This window comes from Stylophora pistillata, chromosome 4 (assembly GCF_964205215.1).
Source record: "Stylophora pistillata chromosome 4, jaStyPist1.2, whole genome shotgun sequence".
Taxonomy (NCBI): Eukaryota; Metazoa; Cnidaria; class Anthozoa; order Scleractinia; family Pocilloporidae; genus Stylophora; species Stylophora pistillata.
The window spans coordinates 27,911,991-27,929,362 of record NC_142522.1 but is presented as its reverse complement, the minus strand read 5'-3'; the positions used below and the strand labels follow the sequence as shown (position 1 = coordinate 27,929,362).

Genomic DNA, 17,372 nt, shown 5'->3' with positions numbered 1-17,372 from the left:
ACAATCTACCTGTTTCAGTAGTGAAAGTCTCTGACTATGTACAATCTCGCAGCATATGAATAGCATTCATGAACCCCTTGATCCCTTGGAGTAACATCTAATTTCCCCTTATAATAAATTATATATGTGGATCAAACACAAGGTCATGAGAATAAAGGAAATGATCATCAATCAAAGATGCTCTTGCTCGTTAGACAAATTTTCCTTGTCAGTACCTCAGGAAAAGTACAGAAAACTATATGGCAACAATGCATACTATTGTTAGGGTGTATTTAGAGTCTATGAGGTGTTGCTGTTAGTCTGTTAAATCAACTTAACTGGGTGCCAGTGAAGGTTGTGCATTGCCAAGTGAAAAAACAAAACCTAAAATTAAAGATCATAGAACTCTGATGGCCCCATTCCTTGAGTGAACAAATCCACAACCGGAGAGTCAGTTATTGATCAAACTTTAGTTCAGGTTCATGTGAGTCTCTGTTGGAGCATTGAAATAAAATTGATACCTAACATAACATTCATTGAAACAACTTCAACTACCAACATTTTATTTACAGTCAATAAGTACCTGTTACAATAATTTACAGGTGTTACTGAACATCATACAATACTTTTTGAACCACAACAAAAATAATGGACATAAAAAAATACTTTGGCAAATCGCCACCTATACATTAAAATTGACATTACTGGACCAAGAAGTAGAAATGACCTTAAATTCTTTTAATTCTATACAACCACATATTGTGCTTGTCACAAAGTAAAGAGTGACAGTAATCCTATTCACTCTTTTCACCAGAATACATACGTTAAATACAACGTATTTCTTAAAAAATAACAGCAATATTACTTGCTGTTCAAAATTTCAATTACAATTAACAGCTGACAACTATAATAAATTAATTAATTTATGTTGCAAAAATAATTATTTACAATGAAAGCAATTAGTCCTCTATGGAGTTTAACAGTACCAATTTGTGATATATTTAATTGTTTTTTTGCAACATAAATTAAGGAAAACTCTACAACATTACTTTATTAAGAAAGGAAAACACAACGGAAAAGTCAGCTAAAGAGCCTTCTCTGACAGGCTGTCTGGTTTCTCAGAGATTTTTGTGCCCTTCACAGAAGGTACCTATATTTACTCCTTGGTGAGGCACAAAGATTACAATGAGAAACCCAATCCTTTCAATCCAGAGTCCAGTAAAATAACAAGATCTCTGCAACTGAGAAGCATTACTGTGATATCATAAGAATGAGTGTAACTGAAGAAGGAGAAAATCTGTATGGTTAGGAATGTAAATGACCATTTTTTAAAAAGTTATGAAAAATTTATAAATTTGCATTAACTGTGAGATAGTTCTCATTAGATACCCTTTACTTGAAACACAATCAAGTTCATTCCAATTTTTCAAAATTTTCCTAATTAAATTAAATTTACACAATATCAAAATCTTAAAACTAATATTGATGCGAACTTGTTATTGCCCAATTTGAATTTTCCACCTTTTTAATTTTTGACCGAAGGCCTTATGCGCAACAAAGCACAAAGAAGACTGGTGATGATGATGAATTTTTGACTGAAGTCACCCACACTGAAAATCTATACAATAACCTTGGTATGCTGCCACACTTACTGATAAATAATTTACAACTATGAAAGCCATACAATAACCAGACTAGTTCAATTTGGTCTTTTGCCAACAAAATGTCATTAAAACAAACTGACAATAAGTTATACAGGTAAAAAAATCTCAGTATATAATTTTCCTAAGGACACTGCCAGGGGGTTACCAATCCTTACGACCAAGAAATGGCAAAACAGTCAGAACAAGTTTGTCAGAATTTGCTAGAATATTGTGTACTTCTGACATAGTCTTGCTTGCAGTACTTTCTCCATTGATGTCAAGGATCTCATCTCCAGGGTTTAACAGACCAGCCATAAACTTTGAAGAGGCACAGTCCATTATTCGACTAACAAACACTCCTTTCTTGTATTGTTGATAACCCTTCTGAATGAAAAACCCAAACAATCCACCAGGACTCCTTTGTAGTTCTAAGACATAAGCGCTCCCAAGATCTTCCCGCATAGCTATGATTCTTCCCAAACTCTGGCCCCCTGTTGGCCGACTCACAGCAGTTGTAGAGTCAAACCATTTCTTTGTTAACTCATTAACATGCAAGGCTTCTTTCTTGGACTTGTTCTTGCGGAATATTAATGAACTTTTTGTTTTGCTCTTGCCTTTGTCAATAGACAATCTTGGTTTTTCACTCACTGGCACATCATTTACAACATAGAGACCAGATCGACGACCAAATTTGCGCTTCTTTTTTTTCTTTCTAGTTTCATCAAAACCAGCAGGTAAAGAGTCTCCATAGAATGACACACTTCCAAGACTATGGCTTCTACCAAGCTCAGGCATGCTTCTCCATTTCTGGGTCCTTATCAAGTCTCTAGGTTCACCCTCAGAAATTGTATTAAGCTGATATGTGCTGAAATATCTTTCACGAGCTGACATGTGGGGCCGCAAAATATACTCGCTTTGAACACTGCAAACTGTCTCAGCATCTGAATCTGTCTCATCTTGGCTTCCACTGAAACTGCGACTTTGCAAAAAGATGCTCCTGCGATATATGCTTGAACCTGTTAAAAATGCAACAACAAAACCAGATTAGGAAAGGCATTCTGTGATCAGAACACAAATTCTCCTTATAATTTCATTACACTATCATGTGGACAATTGATGAGATTTGACAAAATTACCAACAAGGGGATATGATATTGATGTCATCCAAATTTATTTCCACCAGCGGCAGCAACATAAATTGCATTCTCGTCAATAAAAGAACACTCTCTCTCTCTATCAAGTCTCAAGAGTGAAAGAGATATAGAGTACTTTGTGGTTTATAACTAACTTAAGAACTACACTACATTTTACTGTTTCAAATGGAAAAAAATTCATCAAACTCATTTGTAAAGCTCATATGCTCTTGACACAAAGTAGACATCAGAAAAAGGGTCCATCTAAAAACTGGCCAATCAAAATTTTTTAAAAACATAAAGCACCGCGACACTTTTTTCCTCAATATATTCAGAGCTTATCTGCCAAAAAGTATTACGTTTATTTATATACAGCTTAATGTTGTAAATTGGGTTGTATGAATGTAACCCGAGAAAAAAATTGATCATGAAGGAAATATTAGGCACATTGAAAGAACAAGCAGAACTTGATAACATGATGGAAGATAAAACGTGAGAATACCTTCCTTACGTAAACAGCTAGGTTTTTTTTTAAATTGAAATATTATTTCTGAATCTATTGTTAAGAACAAGCCGTATCACTAAACATTTATAATTAGGTAGGCATAAAACCAAAATCTCATTTCTCTCTGACAAATTTTTGATTTTATGGCAACTCCTGACACTCCTCCAGGATTGCTTTTTTTTTTTAATAGAAAATTGTTTAATTTACATAAGATTTAATCTCTGTAATCTTGTGATACAGTGCTTGTGTGGATAAACATCCAAGAATAGACACAGAAATTAATCAAATGAACAATAATACATATTATGTTAATTTCTTCTCATTCTTAAGGTTTGAAGTCTGGTTTTCCAATATTTTCAACAGAGAAATTTTATTGTGCAGTACCTACTTCCACAGGCTTGAAGTTGTGTTTCCTCCAACCTTTCAATACTTTCAACAAAGTAATTTTATTGCATTATTTCACAACTGCCATTACAAAACAATTTAACAATGAAACAATGCCATTACCAAAAATGGTACATTTCATGTTTAAGTTGACTAGCAAAATACAGAAAGTCTTTAATCTCCAAAATCAACACATAGAGAAAACAAAAAAAAAAATTCTTTAAAGGTTAAAAGGAAATTATAATTATTTAAAAAACATAACATTGATTTTCCAAGCAAGGAATATGTATGGAAAATTACTCTAAAGCTTGCTTCAAAATCATTTTCAAATAAAATATAGTTTTTTTCATGATTGAAAATTTAAATGAATCGAACTGAGCAGTTTTACAAATTGTCAGAGTATAAGGGCAAAAATATTTGGCTGAGTAAATGTATTTTCATTACATCTACTTATTGCATGTAGATACAAGAAGCAAAAAATTAATCTATAATTAAAAAAAGATCATACATATTTACAAGTTATTGTTCGAGCTTCGACTAAATTATCTTCCCAAAAAAATTGCAAGTAAAGATATCGCGCTGGCATTAATTCAAGAAGTTGGCTGTGTGGGTTTCTAATGCAGAACGATTCTTTGTCACACATTCACATTGTGAAAATAATTCATTGGTTAAGTGAATGATAATGAAGAAAATATCACTCATCCCCAGGTTATTAGTGAAATTTGCGACAGAACCTTCGCGAGCAGTCTACTTTCAACGTCACCTGTTAAAAAGCCAACAAAGTGTAAACAAATGCGCTACCCACAGCAACAAATTATCTCCAATCGTTTTAATGTTACCATTATCGAACAAATACGAGGGCAGTGCACTCTTACCTCGGCAATAAATCGAAACTTTTTTCAGTAGCAATCAATTGTGATCAATCTTTTGACCATACACTGAACAAATGTAAGATAATAGATAGGTCAGCTATAAAGGAAAATTTCTCCTTGCATGAAAGTATTGCTCCATTTGGCTAGACACGAAAGCGAACACAAATTTTAACTAATAAAATATGTTGCAAAATGATATTTCTTAGGGTATTCTTTAATCACCAACAACTAAATCCAACCAATCCAATCAAATGCGTTTACTTATTTCTAGATTTGACGACTATTTTTAGACGAAGATCTTAATCGAAAACATATTATGTATAGTTTTTGCGTCATTCGACGGAAACGAGCATTCGGAAATGGCTCTAGGAAAAGAAAAATGGCCGACAAATTATTTCTGAAATGAAGTGCATTATTCACCAACACCACAACTAAAATAAAAATTGCACCATACATCTGGCGCTCTGAAACAACATCAGGCCGAGAAAATGTGACCTTTGATAACACCAAACGACCTTGGATTCGCCAGAAAAGTGGGTAAATTTCGATGTCATTAAATTAAAGAAGAAATTTCTACTACCGCTACTTCCTGACTTAAGGACACCCCCAGGTGAAAACTCAACTACAAATAACATTTAAATTTATGTTTCTTTTAACGCCTCGCAAAACAAAATTTTAAAATAGCACTCCAAACGAAAATAGGTCTGGTATCGGCAAGTTTCGAATCAGTTTCATCCTGTGCTATACCAATCAACTTTTCGCATCTCAGAACTAGTTAAAGAAAAAAAGAGGGAGACCACTTTTATTCTTCCTCAGATATCGTGAAACAAAAATTACTAAAACGCAAATCAATATCCTAACAGATTCAGCAACTTGCATACATTTCATGCTTCAAAGGTAGCAATAATTCGCTTGCTGTGACTTATGAAATATTCAAAAATTAATCTCATTGATCGTGCAACAAGGAAACGAAAAGGGCTTACTGAAAAAAAAAATCAAAATCCCTTAATCAACACTATAGAAATAAATAAACACACGCACAGAATGATTTGAAAGGAAAAGAGGTGCAAAGATTGCGTCTAGAAATCATAGTGCCGTGTTGGACCTTACCTCTTCTTAGACCTCCTGTCAAAGATACACTCCGTTGACAGTTAAAAGAAGAATTGCTTGAACTTGGTGCGATATCCAAGCTTTCCGTCTTAATTTCCTGATTTCTGTAGGCCACAGATTTAAGAATACCTCGTCGATCTACACTTCGACTCGTCTGACTCTCAGAGTCGAAGCTAGCAAACTCCAGGGAACTTGACAACGGCAAGGTTGTCAAACTCATTGAATTCGGTCGCGTAGACGGATAAGAGAGTGTGCCACTTACTTGTGGATCTTCCCATCTCGCAGGCCTGGAAGACCTTGAATTTGGAGTACATGGACGATCTGTTGATATTCCACTGTCCTTGTCTGATTCCACACTCTCTCCTGGGTAAAGAAAGTGAGTTTTGCTAAATGAAGTCGGCGTCGGTTCATGGGACGTTTTTGAAAGTACCGACTCGCGGTCGATATCGTCGAACGCACTATCACAACTATCCTCGAGATTATGCAGTTTCATAGCTACCGAAAGAGGAGGAGGTCTCCTTCTTGATGTAGTGGCAACAACATTAGAACTCTGATCGTTTGTTCCACTTCGAAGCACTTGTAATTTATCTGATTTCGTTGTTTGTATTTCTTGATGCTCTACTGATTTCGGGTCGAGCGACTGAGAGCGATCAAAGCTTCCATCAGGCTGATTTGAACAAGATGAAGAAAACGAATAGGTTCCAGAAGAGTTCTTGAAAATTTCAGGGTACTTTAGTTCTAGTTCCTTGAAGCGATTTCGAGCCCGTTGCAACATCTCTTTGTGAGCAAAAAGATCTTCTTCGAACATGACGCTTTTTCGTAAACCGTTCAGATTTCGCGACGGCAAATCAACCATACTCTTTGACAATCCGTTTGAGTGGCTGTGCATTAAAGGGAAACTAGGGCTTCTCTTCTCTGTCGAGTAAAGGTTAGGGTTCTTAGTCACATAATGGCTGGATGGTACATCAAAACTCTGGGCTCCTGAAAATCGCTTTCTGTTTAGCTGACAAGAAGTAGACTGGACAACTTCCTCGAGAGATTTGTGTATGTGTTCTTTGGCTTCCATATCTCCCATTTTCAAGTGTGAATATCGTGATCAGCACCAGTACTCTTCATATAAACCTTTACGGTCTGACCTGTGTCTGATATCTAGTGATCAACCGGGTAGCAACGAGTGATATTTGAGACAAAAAATTCGTTGTAAGAATCTTCTAAGAATGCATTTGACGTCATTTTCAGCAATAAAAGAGTACTTATTCAAAACAAACCAATCACACTTTACTTCCGATCTATTTTTGGAATAAGTGATTTACATACATACCCTCAACTCGGTCAACTAGTCGATCGTCATAATAAAAAGATTAATCGTAGATTCTCTACTCTTTAAGGCTGTGTCATTTTAATAGCCCACGAACGATCCAAAAAACATAAAAAAAAAATGCAATAATATTTTGATAAATGTCCCTTCGTGGTGTACTTGTTACATAAGGTATTTTCTAGAAAGATACGACTCATGATTCTTTTACTAAAACATCAAGCGAGGAATTGGAGGAAATTTGAAAAATACACCGAAGATATTGGGTTTTCAGAGGAGCATTTTTGCTATTTATTTCTAATCGCGTTTTTCATTTTTTATTTTTTATTTTTTTCTTGGTAGGAATCGACTTTAGCATAGATAAATTAGCTTGAAAAGTCCGCGGGCATTTAGTTCGTGTCCACGTAGGGGCTTGAAGGCGGAGACCAGAAGTAAGATTTTCTCTGAGCTTTTAGACATCTTGTTGCCATTCACACTTAATCTATTGCTGATAATGATTTAATATCTTTACTCGTCGATCGAAAGAATACAGCTGAATTCGATTCTTCTACTTTTTTTTCTTAACTTGCAACTCGAAGGTGTGTTTTTTAGATGGAATGCAAAATGAATTGATAAAGTATGAATGCTGTAAAAAAAACTCTCGCGATTTTGCGTGAGGAAAACTCAGAGCTAATTCATTTACGTGTTCTGAAAGAAAACACATCATTATAAGTGACTGAATGCGCTGATTTAGAATGTATTTCAGAATTGCTTTGAATAGGCTATGAGGAGGAACCGGACTTGCTTTAAGTCCTTGTTTTTATCATCTCGCCTTCTCTTTCCTACAACAATTATATGAAGAGACTTCTGACAAACATCGATTTGAGCCGACATCGAACAATTTTCTCCGCCTCTTTATTGCGTTTTCTGGCCAGGAAGACCATTTACAACCCACACAGGACATCGCACTCACGTTAGTAATCAAGCTCAGCGGAACAAACTCCACTAAGTGCATTCTCTCAGCGAAATCCAACGCGATATCAACTGAATTGTTCAATACCGTTCTTAGCACAAACATCAATGAAACCCGGATTGTTTTGAATGTTCACTCTGTTGTGCTCTGTTCCAATACCGCCTACACAACAAAACATATGGTCGGCATGAAATCTTTCCCGTCACGTTCCTTTTGTGTGTGCTATTCACATGTTTACGCCCGTGACGTTAATTTCATTTCCTCGCAGAAATTTTATGTATCAAAAATTTTTACCGTCACGTTTCACTTTTTCCTTCCTTATGGTTGCACTAGAAAGGGAAAGAATTCGACGAGAAAGTATCAAACATTAACGAATGTGAGATTTATACAATCGACTGCTCACAATAGGTGGAAATTACAAGTGGATCCACTCCCTCCATTACCGGTTATCTTTTAAGATGATTTGCTCCATAAAAGTGCACGTCAGGAACATCAAAAATATCTGCTCACTCCAACTACATTTTAAAACTCGTTTTCCCCGGCTAGTCGGAGTTAACACAAATTTATTTTATTTAAAGCACACCATATTCTCTCCGTGATTACAGTGTAACAGCTAACAAAAGACAAACCAAAATAAAACGCGAAGAAAAAAACGAATGCGTGAGAAGAAGAGACTCATATGCTACCAGAGAAGGAAAAATTATTCGACCCTCAGTCAGTTTGACTAATCGTTTCTTTTCTTTTTTTTTCCTTTTTCTTTTTCAGGAGTTAAAAGGAAAACACATTCCTGAAACGTAAATGCGAGGAAAAGGTCAGAATAAGACACCGAAAGATGTTAATTAATTAAGTAACCAAAAAAACACATACTTACTCGCACGCAAACTCAAACTCTTGCTGCTAGCGAAAAAACAGTTTGTCATCAAAAATCGGCGGCTTAAAATAAAAAAAATATGATGTATAGGGAGTAATTCAACTGTTCTCTGCCACTCAAAGTGACAAACATATCAATATACGACGCGAAAAAAATGCTTTCTCAAATGAAAAAACCACAACTTATGTTAAATTTTAAAAATCGATCTTCTAAATCTGTAGTCCAATGCGTATAGCCCACAACACAAAACAGGGTTTACAAAGCCCCGTACAAGTTTAATAGCCTAAAACTTTTAACACAGCCAAATGATGTTCGCGCAGATTGGCGGAACTAAGGTAAATTAAAAAGTGGAAAAAGGAATTGGTGGTTAATGAAACAAGGTACTATTTCTGTTCGTAATTACCTATCTTAAAAGGCATCATCATTCCTCGCTACGGTGTAAGAGCAAAACAAACTGTTTTCGATCAACTGTACTACTTCTATCTCGATCGAGGAATCTGCTTATTTTCTAAAGTTAACACACGTGAACGTGCTCGAGATTGCATGAGCTCACGCGGCAAAGCGTTCTACGCAAATAGTGACTTACACTAAAAATTTGCGATTCATAACTTATTAGATACGGAATAAGGGCGTCTTTATGAGTGAGTTAGCAATTTGACCCATCCTTTAGCACTCACATTTAAATAAAGGTCAGAAGGATTTCCATTTTTTTGCACCAACTATTCATTAATGGATTGATACAACCACAACTCTTTATTTGATGCTCCGATGTTGGCACCAGTCATCATAAATCAACTTTTAAAAGGTCTTTTCCTCAACGCAAAATGTTGCTATTAATAACAACAGTACTTCACCTAAAAAAATACCGTGATATCTCGCTTTGTACGCCTTTAACTGAAGTACAAGTTCAGTGAACCCCAATTTTCACAACTGAATTGCCATCCGCTTTTCAAAATTCATCCTCCTGTATAGTTTCAAGAAAAATGTTTACTGGATGTTCAAAGGCAGTTAATTTTTTTCTTTATCTGGGGTGGCTCTGAACCAGCTCTTAAGATTTGTCTGACACTTTGAAGATAATTAGGTGAATCTTGATTGACTCCAATTTTATAATAAAAATCGAGTATCACCAAACTTGTTTCTGAATCACAGGCACACTTAGCCAAATAAAAGGGTGCTCTGAGAGGATGTGGTGCCTTACAACTTGTGAGACAATAACTGGACATCTGTTCAACGCCATTTTCAAAGAAACGAATAAAATTGACGGTAGTATTAACCCATCAAGAGTTTGGTGCTCAAAAATAACAAACTCGTTTTGAACCTTTAAAATAGAATCAGAAGTTCATATTTTCTTGCAAGCAAGTCGTTAAACTATTTTTAAACTCCACCCTGAAGCTACCTTAAAAAAAAGTTTCATCTCAGGTGATCAATAACAGCCTAAGTATAAGACTCGCAGAGATCAAGAAATCAAAAAGATAAATACATAATTGTTTTATTACATAAAGGGGAAAAAATACAAATCAAACACCTTATTATTTCCTTGGTCATATACTTATTTTAACCTTCATTTTCAAGCACTTTTACTAAAGAAAGAGAATAGAAGGTTAACTGTCTAAATTCATCCTTGTCTTTTTAGTGTAACAGACGATAACTTTATTTTAGTGTTGTATAGCCATAATTTTGATAATTCCGTTCAATTGGAGATACCTTGTTACAAAAGAGGCAAGAGATTTTATCTCACCCTACCAGCCCTAAAATAATTTTGTAAGGGAAAAAATAATGCGTATGCAATTTTTTGAGATCTCTTTCTGACACATTTCTTCTCAAATTGACAAGTTTTAGGAGCACCACTGAATTCCCAAAGTGTCCTTGACAGCTTGATTTCATCAATTCAATTTCTGTTTATCGCCTCCTCCCCTCCTCCACCATCTTTACTTATAATTAGTTCATTTACTCCACCTTTGATTTTATTCCATCATAGTAAACAATTATTTCACAGTTTTGTCTGAAAACTAAAGAAAAATTGTCATTACAGAGACCCTCTGGGTGATATCGCTTTTCAGGATTCTGGGTTCCAATAACATGTCAGAATAACACTAGAACACTGCAAGAAAGTGAGTGTAAGAGTTTGAAACAGTGAAAAACCAATCATTGCCAAAGATTATGCAAAATGATAAAAAATATCTATTCAATATTTAATATATAACTCATACATCATTCTGATAAATAAGTAATGTACATATTTCCATCTTTTTGTGCTCACTATTATACTTGAGCACATACAGAAACAAAGAAAGATAAAATTTAACAAAGAACAAACTAAAACAACAGGATACACATCAAAAAACAAATGTAACATACTGCTGTATGCCAGCCCTTAAGCATGTTACAGCCTTTCTCCTATAAACTCCAGAAAACTAAAAGTCCAAATTCTACATTTTTTCCTGCATCTTTGTCACAGTCCTTATAACGCAACAAATAAAATGATCACCACTATCATAATCACAATTAGAGCTACCAGTACACAGGTTTGCCTCTTATCTGCAACCAAACAATCATACAAAAAGTAAAGGCTAAGAAATCACCAAAATGACCTGACTCTATGTGATAAGGAAAACTGGAAGTATTGTAGTCTACATGGTCAGCATTCACACTTTTATGGGGGCTCAAATTTGAAGGTTGAGTGTGACTGTAAAAATCCCTAAGGGAATGCCTGCAAGGACACAACATTTTCTTGTTGAGTCCACCAGAACAACACAAAAATCCCAGATCTCAATGATCTTTCCTTTTCCCCTCTTCCTGTTCATCACATGCAGGGCATGCAGGCTACACATTTTCCAGCCACAAAATTAGAATAACATTCTTTCCACAAGGGGCAAAAATACTCTGAATAGTCAATGAATCAATTAAGGAAAAAATTGTGAAAACACTATCATTGAGATTACATTAATCTAACACAGAGTACTAGTCTGATATCCAATCTCCCCCTGAACAATGCTACCCATTGCTTTCCACAATGTTACAATATTAAATGGGTAAAAAGGGTAATTCAAGTCATCTTAAAACTTATTCAAACTTTCTTAAAAGTGTCTGCATGAAGGTCATGGGTTGACAAATTTTGTCATGGATTGTTCCAGTGCATGTGGAACCAGTAAAATAAAAAAATTGACTCTATCCCCTCTCATGGTCCCTTGGTTGAACATTCACAGTCGAGGATTGTGGTAAAAATTTTCAAGCTATTTAAGCTGGCATCAGAGAGTTTTAAATCAAGTCCAAATTCGGTACACACAAAGGAACCATTAGGATGTTGTTGGTTGGAATTTTCTGTCAAACATCTAAAGGGGTGAGCTGTTCTCTGTTGTTCAGACAATAGTCCAAATGATCCCATGGGACACTAACAACTTTTAATGTGTGGAGGAAATAAAGTGAATGCCAGTGACACAGTCGCTGCCAGTATGTTGAGGGTGGTGCAATTATAGAAAGGAGTAGGAAATTACATGACATGAAGATGGGATTGTGGTCATTTTTGCTTTTGATAGCAAAAAATATATGACCTGCTTTACTACTCCAAATGACAAATGCCATTTTAACAAGTTGGTGAATGTTGCTTACCATCTGATAATCTTAAAACTTTTTCCACTTTAAGAACAGTTTGTTGTAGTTTGGAGTCTGTCATTTCTAATTCGTGTCCAAAATCATCTAAGAGCCTAAAAAAGAGAAACAGCATTAGACATTGGGGATGTAAGATAAGATTAAAAACGATTATTTCAGAATATGCAAAAAATTTTTTCGACACAAAAACTCTGAGCCAATTACTAGATCAGTTACAAACAAGGTGCCAATCAGAGCTCAAGCTATAATTAAGCAGACTGCCGCAGGAAATGCCAACCACCAAGAGCCGATTGGTTTTTGCTTCGCTATTGATTGGTTTGGAGGGTGACAAAAGTTATCCAGAACAATCATGCAGTTAAAGTGAGGTAAAATCAAGGTAACACCAGATTGTTTGCTTTTAAAAGTTGCTCAAAACTAAGAAGTTAATAGGACAAAACTTACAAATTTTGATCTTCAATTTCATCACCAATCTTCTTTCCCATGTTTTTTAAAACTCCAACACTGTGCCCAACCATGTCAAGCTGCTCATCTTGAGCTCTTATCATTAACTTCATGAAAATGAAAAAAATAAAATATTTACTTAATATTTAACTTAGTAAATAAACTCAATGGAATCAATTATCAGATACTTTCCCATCTTGAGCTCCAATCATTCACTTAATTGAAATGAAAAGAATGAAGTACCTATTGCTTTGAACTCATTACTTATTGAAATTAATTAGTAGATTGAACCCAGAAGTAATAATGACCCATCTTTCTACAAACTTCCTCTAGTGATCCCAAAATGTCATTCACTGTCACAGACAAGCCATCTCAGGATAATTCTAACCTAGATGTACCTGTCCATTAGATAAATCATTAATTTTCAATTGTATCTTATCTGTACAGTGTAGCCTTTCACAGAAGCTCTCAAACATTCATTTGACCCTTACAGCAATTGCAATAAGATTACATTGTCATGATCAAAACAAACTCCATTAATAATATTGTGCACTCTCTATTACCTCCTGTTGTTGCTGTTGGTCCATAATAAAAGCTTGATTTGAGTTCTCAATTTCTTGATCTAACCTTGAGTACCTGTCTTTTGGTTTATCATTTCTTCTTCCCAACAATGCCTAGCAAAAACACAAGAACAATATCAACAAATAATAAATGAAAAACACCTTCAAAGCAGTCATAACAAGACATTAAAATTGTGCCTCAAACAAATTTGTAAAACAACTTTTGTGTACCAAACATCTTTCCACTATCTAATAAAAATTTAAGAACATCTCCACCAATTAAGTGACATGCGTAAGCCACAGGGTGATTTTCAGGACTTTTTATTGAGACTTAATAAAGGTAACACAATCTCATTCTGTGGATGAGGCGCTGCAAAAGTTTGACAAGCAAGCTATTAAGCTACCATTTTATTTTTTTGCTAATTGCTAAGGGATCATAGTAATCAAAGAAAATCAAAACAATGTAAACAGAAGAGGAAAATTAATATATATATCTTATTAACCAAGCGCGAGGGCTGTACTGGGAGAATATCGGCCCGAGGTCTTGACAGTACGGACCGAGCACAGCGAGGTCCGTACAAAAAGACCGAGGGCCGATATTCTTCTAGTACGGTCCCGAGCAAGCTTGGTTAATATGAGATTTATTATACGACTGAGGTTCAAAGGGACACAAGTGCAGTATCATTCGGGACCATTCGGGACAGTGCCCAGTCCAATACTGAGAGAATACTGACTGGCAATAGAGCATTTTGATTGGTTGATTTTAGTTATTGGCCCTCTGACTGCCCGAGTCGTGAAATAATAATTATACCATTATCAGCAACAGAGGGTAGCTGGCACCTCACCTCTCTTGATGAATTCTCCACCTTTGCTTTAGCTGAAGGGCTGTTCATGTGCTCTTTAATGAGATTCACATTGTCTCTAGTTTGTTTTATAAATTGTTTTCTTTGATCAACTTCTGTAACATCAATGTTAAATTTTCTTGGGTTTGCTTCCACAATACCAACTGTTTCATCCAGATCTTCTAAATCCCATTCAATACTTCGTACATTGTTGCGCAGTTCATTAGCTGTCCAATTATATTCATCTTTCCCTACTGTGTGGGGATTGTCCAATAACGCTTGCCATCTCTTGTATAGAGACTGCACATTGTTCACTGCCTTTTGCACTTCCCTGAAAAAATTTATATAAAGGTATTTGTATTTATTTATTTATTTAAATATTAGTAAATGAATAATCAATATTGATTTAGATGGTAATTTGAAATTGCTTTTATAAACATTTGTTTTGTCGAGGTTGAGGAATAAAAGTCTAAACTCAGCATGATGTGTAGGTATTCATTTGGTCGAGTGACCGCTAAATACTCCACCAGATGTTTTAGCCATCCTAATTTGGACATTTGTTTTAGCAAAACCAAGTGATTTAGACCACTGAGTTGCATTTTTGGGCAACTTTTAAAGTTTTTCAAGACTCCACTCCTACAAAACCTGGTAAATAATAATAATAATAATAATAATAATAATAATATCAATTTCTAACAACAACAAACATATGAAAACATATGTGTGAACTGCGGTTATGAGACGTATATGAGAACGATCCTTTGCAGTAAAGCACTATTTGAGCAATAGTGAAAATCAGACCTGAAAAAAATTTCAGGCCTGTACGGGATTCGAACCACTGACCTCTGCGATACTAGTGCAGCACTCTACCAATTGAGCTAACAAGCCAACTGGGAGCAGGCCATCAAATTAATTCGATATAAACCCGTGGATGATAAATCAAACAACAACAAACATATGAAAACATATGTGTGAACTGCGGTTATGAGACGTATATGAGAATGATCCTTTGCAGTAAAGCACTATTTGAGCAATAGTGAAAATCAGACCTGAAAAAAATTTCAGGCCTGTATGGGATTCGAACCACTGACCTCTGCGATACTAGTGCAGCGCTCTACCAATGGCCTACCAATGGCCTGCCAATGGCTCTACCAATGGCCTGCTCCCAGTTGGCTTGTTAGCTCAATTGGTAGAGCGCTGCACTAGTATCGCAGAGGTCAGTGGTTCGAATCCCGTACAGGCCTGAAATTTTTTTCAGGTCTGATTTTCACTATTGCTCAAATAGTGCTTTACTGCGAAGGATCGTTCTCATATAAATATCAATTTCTATAGCGCATTTCCATGCAATGTTCTAATGCACTTATAACACTATGCGGGGGACTTTTTCCAGACTGCCAGTGGCAGTTTACAATTAATAAAGAAGAAATTTTACAGATGCCCCCTCCTGCCAATTCCTAATAAATGGGCCAGACCACCTCAAAGTAATCTCGTGAAGTGAGTTTTTTAACATCCCCTGCCTAACCAAATTAACTGACAGATGCAGGAGACGGGACCTCCGGCTTTACGTCCTATCCTAGACAGCCCTCTCTCAGATTCCTAAAATAAAGAATATTTGGGTATGCTATTAACCTTTTCACTCCCAGGATTGATTGAGAAGTAATTTCTCAAGTACATAGGTGATGAGAATAACAAACTATTAACTTAGGGGTACTATTATCCAAACCAAATTCTCAGAAGTAACATGAGCAGCAAGAAGAATTACTAGATATCTTGAGAGTGAAAAGTTAATCTTCCTTCAACATAGCTCTGAAATAACTTGCAGAAACAATTCAAGGATATATGAAAAGCATTTAAGAAAATGTGGACTTGAGGTTGATACTGGTTGGATGTAAAAAAGAGGGGAAGAGAAGAAATATTTTATCATTGTGACCCCAACTCTCTGCCCTCCCATCACCCTCTGACATCCCACTATTCACTCTTTACTGTCTTTCTCATCATGTATCTCATCTTTCACCAATCTAAATTACCTGAAAAACATATGGAGTGACTCTACCCTGAAAAATAACTCATTGGGTGTCTTAATTACACAATATCTATAGAGAGAGAGATCAGGGGAGAAGGAGCTGCATTCTCAATCTTCCTATTTTGTTCAGGAATCAAACCGTCTCTGAGACTATTAACACACGTTTTTGTTGCTCATCATCTCTTTAAGGGATCTTTATGGGGGTGAGTTGGGTAGCTTATTTTTAGCAGTCTTCATTGCTTACTTCATTTCAAATTGCTTTAAATTACTTAAAACCAGAAGAAACTCTAGAAGTAGATGTTTCTTGGTAGCGCTATCAATAAAACACTGAAAATAGCACAGTGACGTATTGTTTACAAAAACGTAAATAAATCGATGTTGTTGGCAAGAACAGCCATCACGAAATTAGAATAAACGCATCCGGTTGTACTATAAAACAAGAAAGTAAAAGAATACTTCCTTCGTAGCTATCTCTGAGTATTCCTTGATATAAAATCAATCACTGAAATATTTCTCGATGAGTTTAAGTCTCGAAAGATATACCCTGGGCTCTTAGAAAAACAGTTACAGGATCAAGCAAAAAAAAAAAATTAGCGTTTCAGCGTAAATAATTTTTATGCTTACATATACGGTATATTAGAATTGAAAGAAATGAACTCAGCAATCTGCAACCCAAACACTACTGAAAAGATTATGTTTTGTACAGGAATTTAGATCACAAAAAAGAGACAGCTTTTATATTAGCTCAATTCCTATCGTACGACATTTCTCCTTTTCAAAGTAAACAGAAACGCAGAATTCCACAAAAAAGAAAACAACGACATGGGGAATATACTTACTCTTTGACGACGAAAAACGGATCCTCCAGAGACATTTCTTGACCAAAACGGCTTTAAAACATTAAAATGTCGTTTAGGTAAGGGGTAAAGGTAATATACGCTGGGAAAGGCCGATATACAAGCTTAAAATACTGTTGAATACTCGAAGATGCTGAAAGCTTCACAGTTGACAATCGCTGCCATTAATCAGTCACGTGTTCAATAACAGTGTGTTTCTGGTAGCAAGAAGCTTACGTCAACTTCACTTCCGGCGAGGGTCAACACCCCATCTTCTTACACCACATACCTAAATTT

The 17,372-nt window shown here is 35.6% G+C and overlaps 2 protein-coding genes across 2 annotated transcripts; both read right to left on the bottom strand.

Moving 5' to 3' along the window:
• Positions 1-525: 525 nt before the first annotated feature.
• On the bottom strand, positions 526-6,846 carry LOC111329294 (uncharacterized). Its single transcript, XM_022933937.2, has 2 exons — positions 5,627-6,846; positions 526-2,638 (listed from the first exon to the last, which is right to left on the bottom strand). Exons 1-2 carry the CDS (start codon positions 6,699-6,701, stop codon positions 1,785-1,787), a joined length of 1,929 nt encoding a protein of 642 aa, XP_022789672.1. The 5' UTR covers positions 6,702-6,846; the 3' UTR covers positions 526-1,784.
• Positions 6,847-10,235: 3,389 nt separating this feature from the next.
• On the bottom strand, positions 10,236-17,285 carry LOC111329301 (syntaxin-6). The gene is made up of 6 exons (XM_088756862.1): positions 17,079-17,285; positions 14,220-14,547; positions 13,378-13,488; positions 12,815-12,921; positions 12,374-12,468; positions 10,236-11,302 (listed from the first exon to the last, which is right to left on the bottom strand). The coding sequence occupies exons 1-6, from the start codon at positions 17,111-17,113 to the stop codon at positions 11,226-11,228; spliced, it is 753 nt and encodes a 250-aa protein (XP_088612988.1). The 5' UTR covers positions 17,114-17,285; the 3' UTR covers positions 10,236-11,225.
• Between the last annotated feature and the right edge of the window lie 87 nt (positions 17,286-17,372).

Excerpts from the sequence above, each read along its gene's own strand:
- LOC111329294 (XM_022933937.2), bottom strand. The coding sequence starts at position 6,701 with ATGGGAGATATGGAAGCCAAAGAACACATACACAAATCTCTCGAGGAA. Across the intron at positions 2,639-5,626 it reads GACAGGAGGTCTAAGAAGAG|GTTCAAGCATATATCGCAGG; the intron begins GTAAGGTCCAAC and ends CATTTTTAACAG.
- LOC111329301 (XM_088756862.1), bottom strand. The coding sequence starts at position 17,113 with ATGTCTCTGGAGGATCCGTTTTTCGTCGTCAAAGA. Across the intron at positions 14,548-17,078 it reads CCGTTTTTCGTCGTCAAAGA|GGAAGTGCAAAAGGCAGTGA; the intron begins GTAAGTATATTC and ends AAATTTTTTCAG. Across the intron at positions 12,922-13,377 it reads ACCAACAGCAACAACAGGAG|TTAATGATAAGAGCTCAAGA; the intron begins GTAATAGAGAGT and ends ATTTTCATGAAG.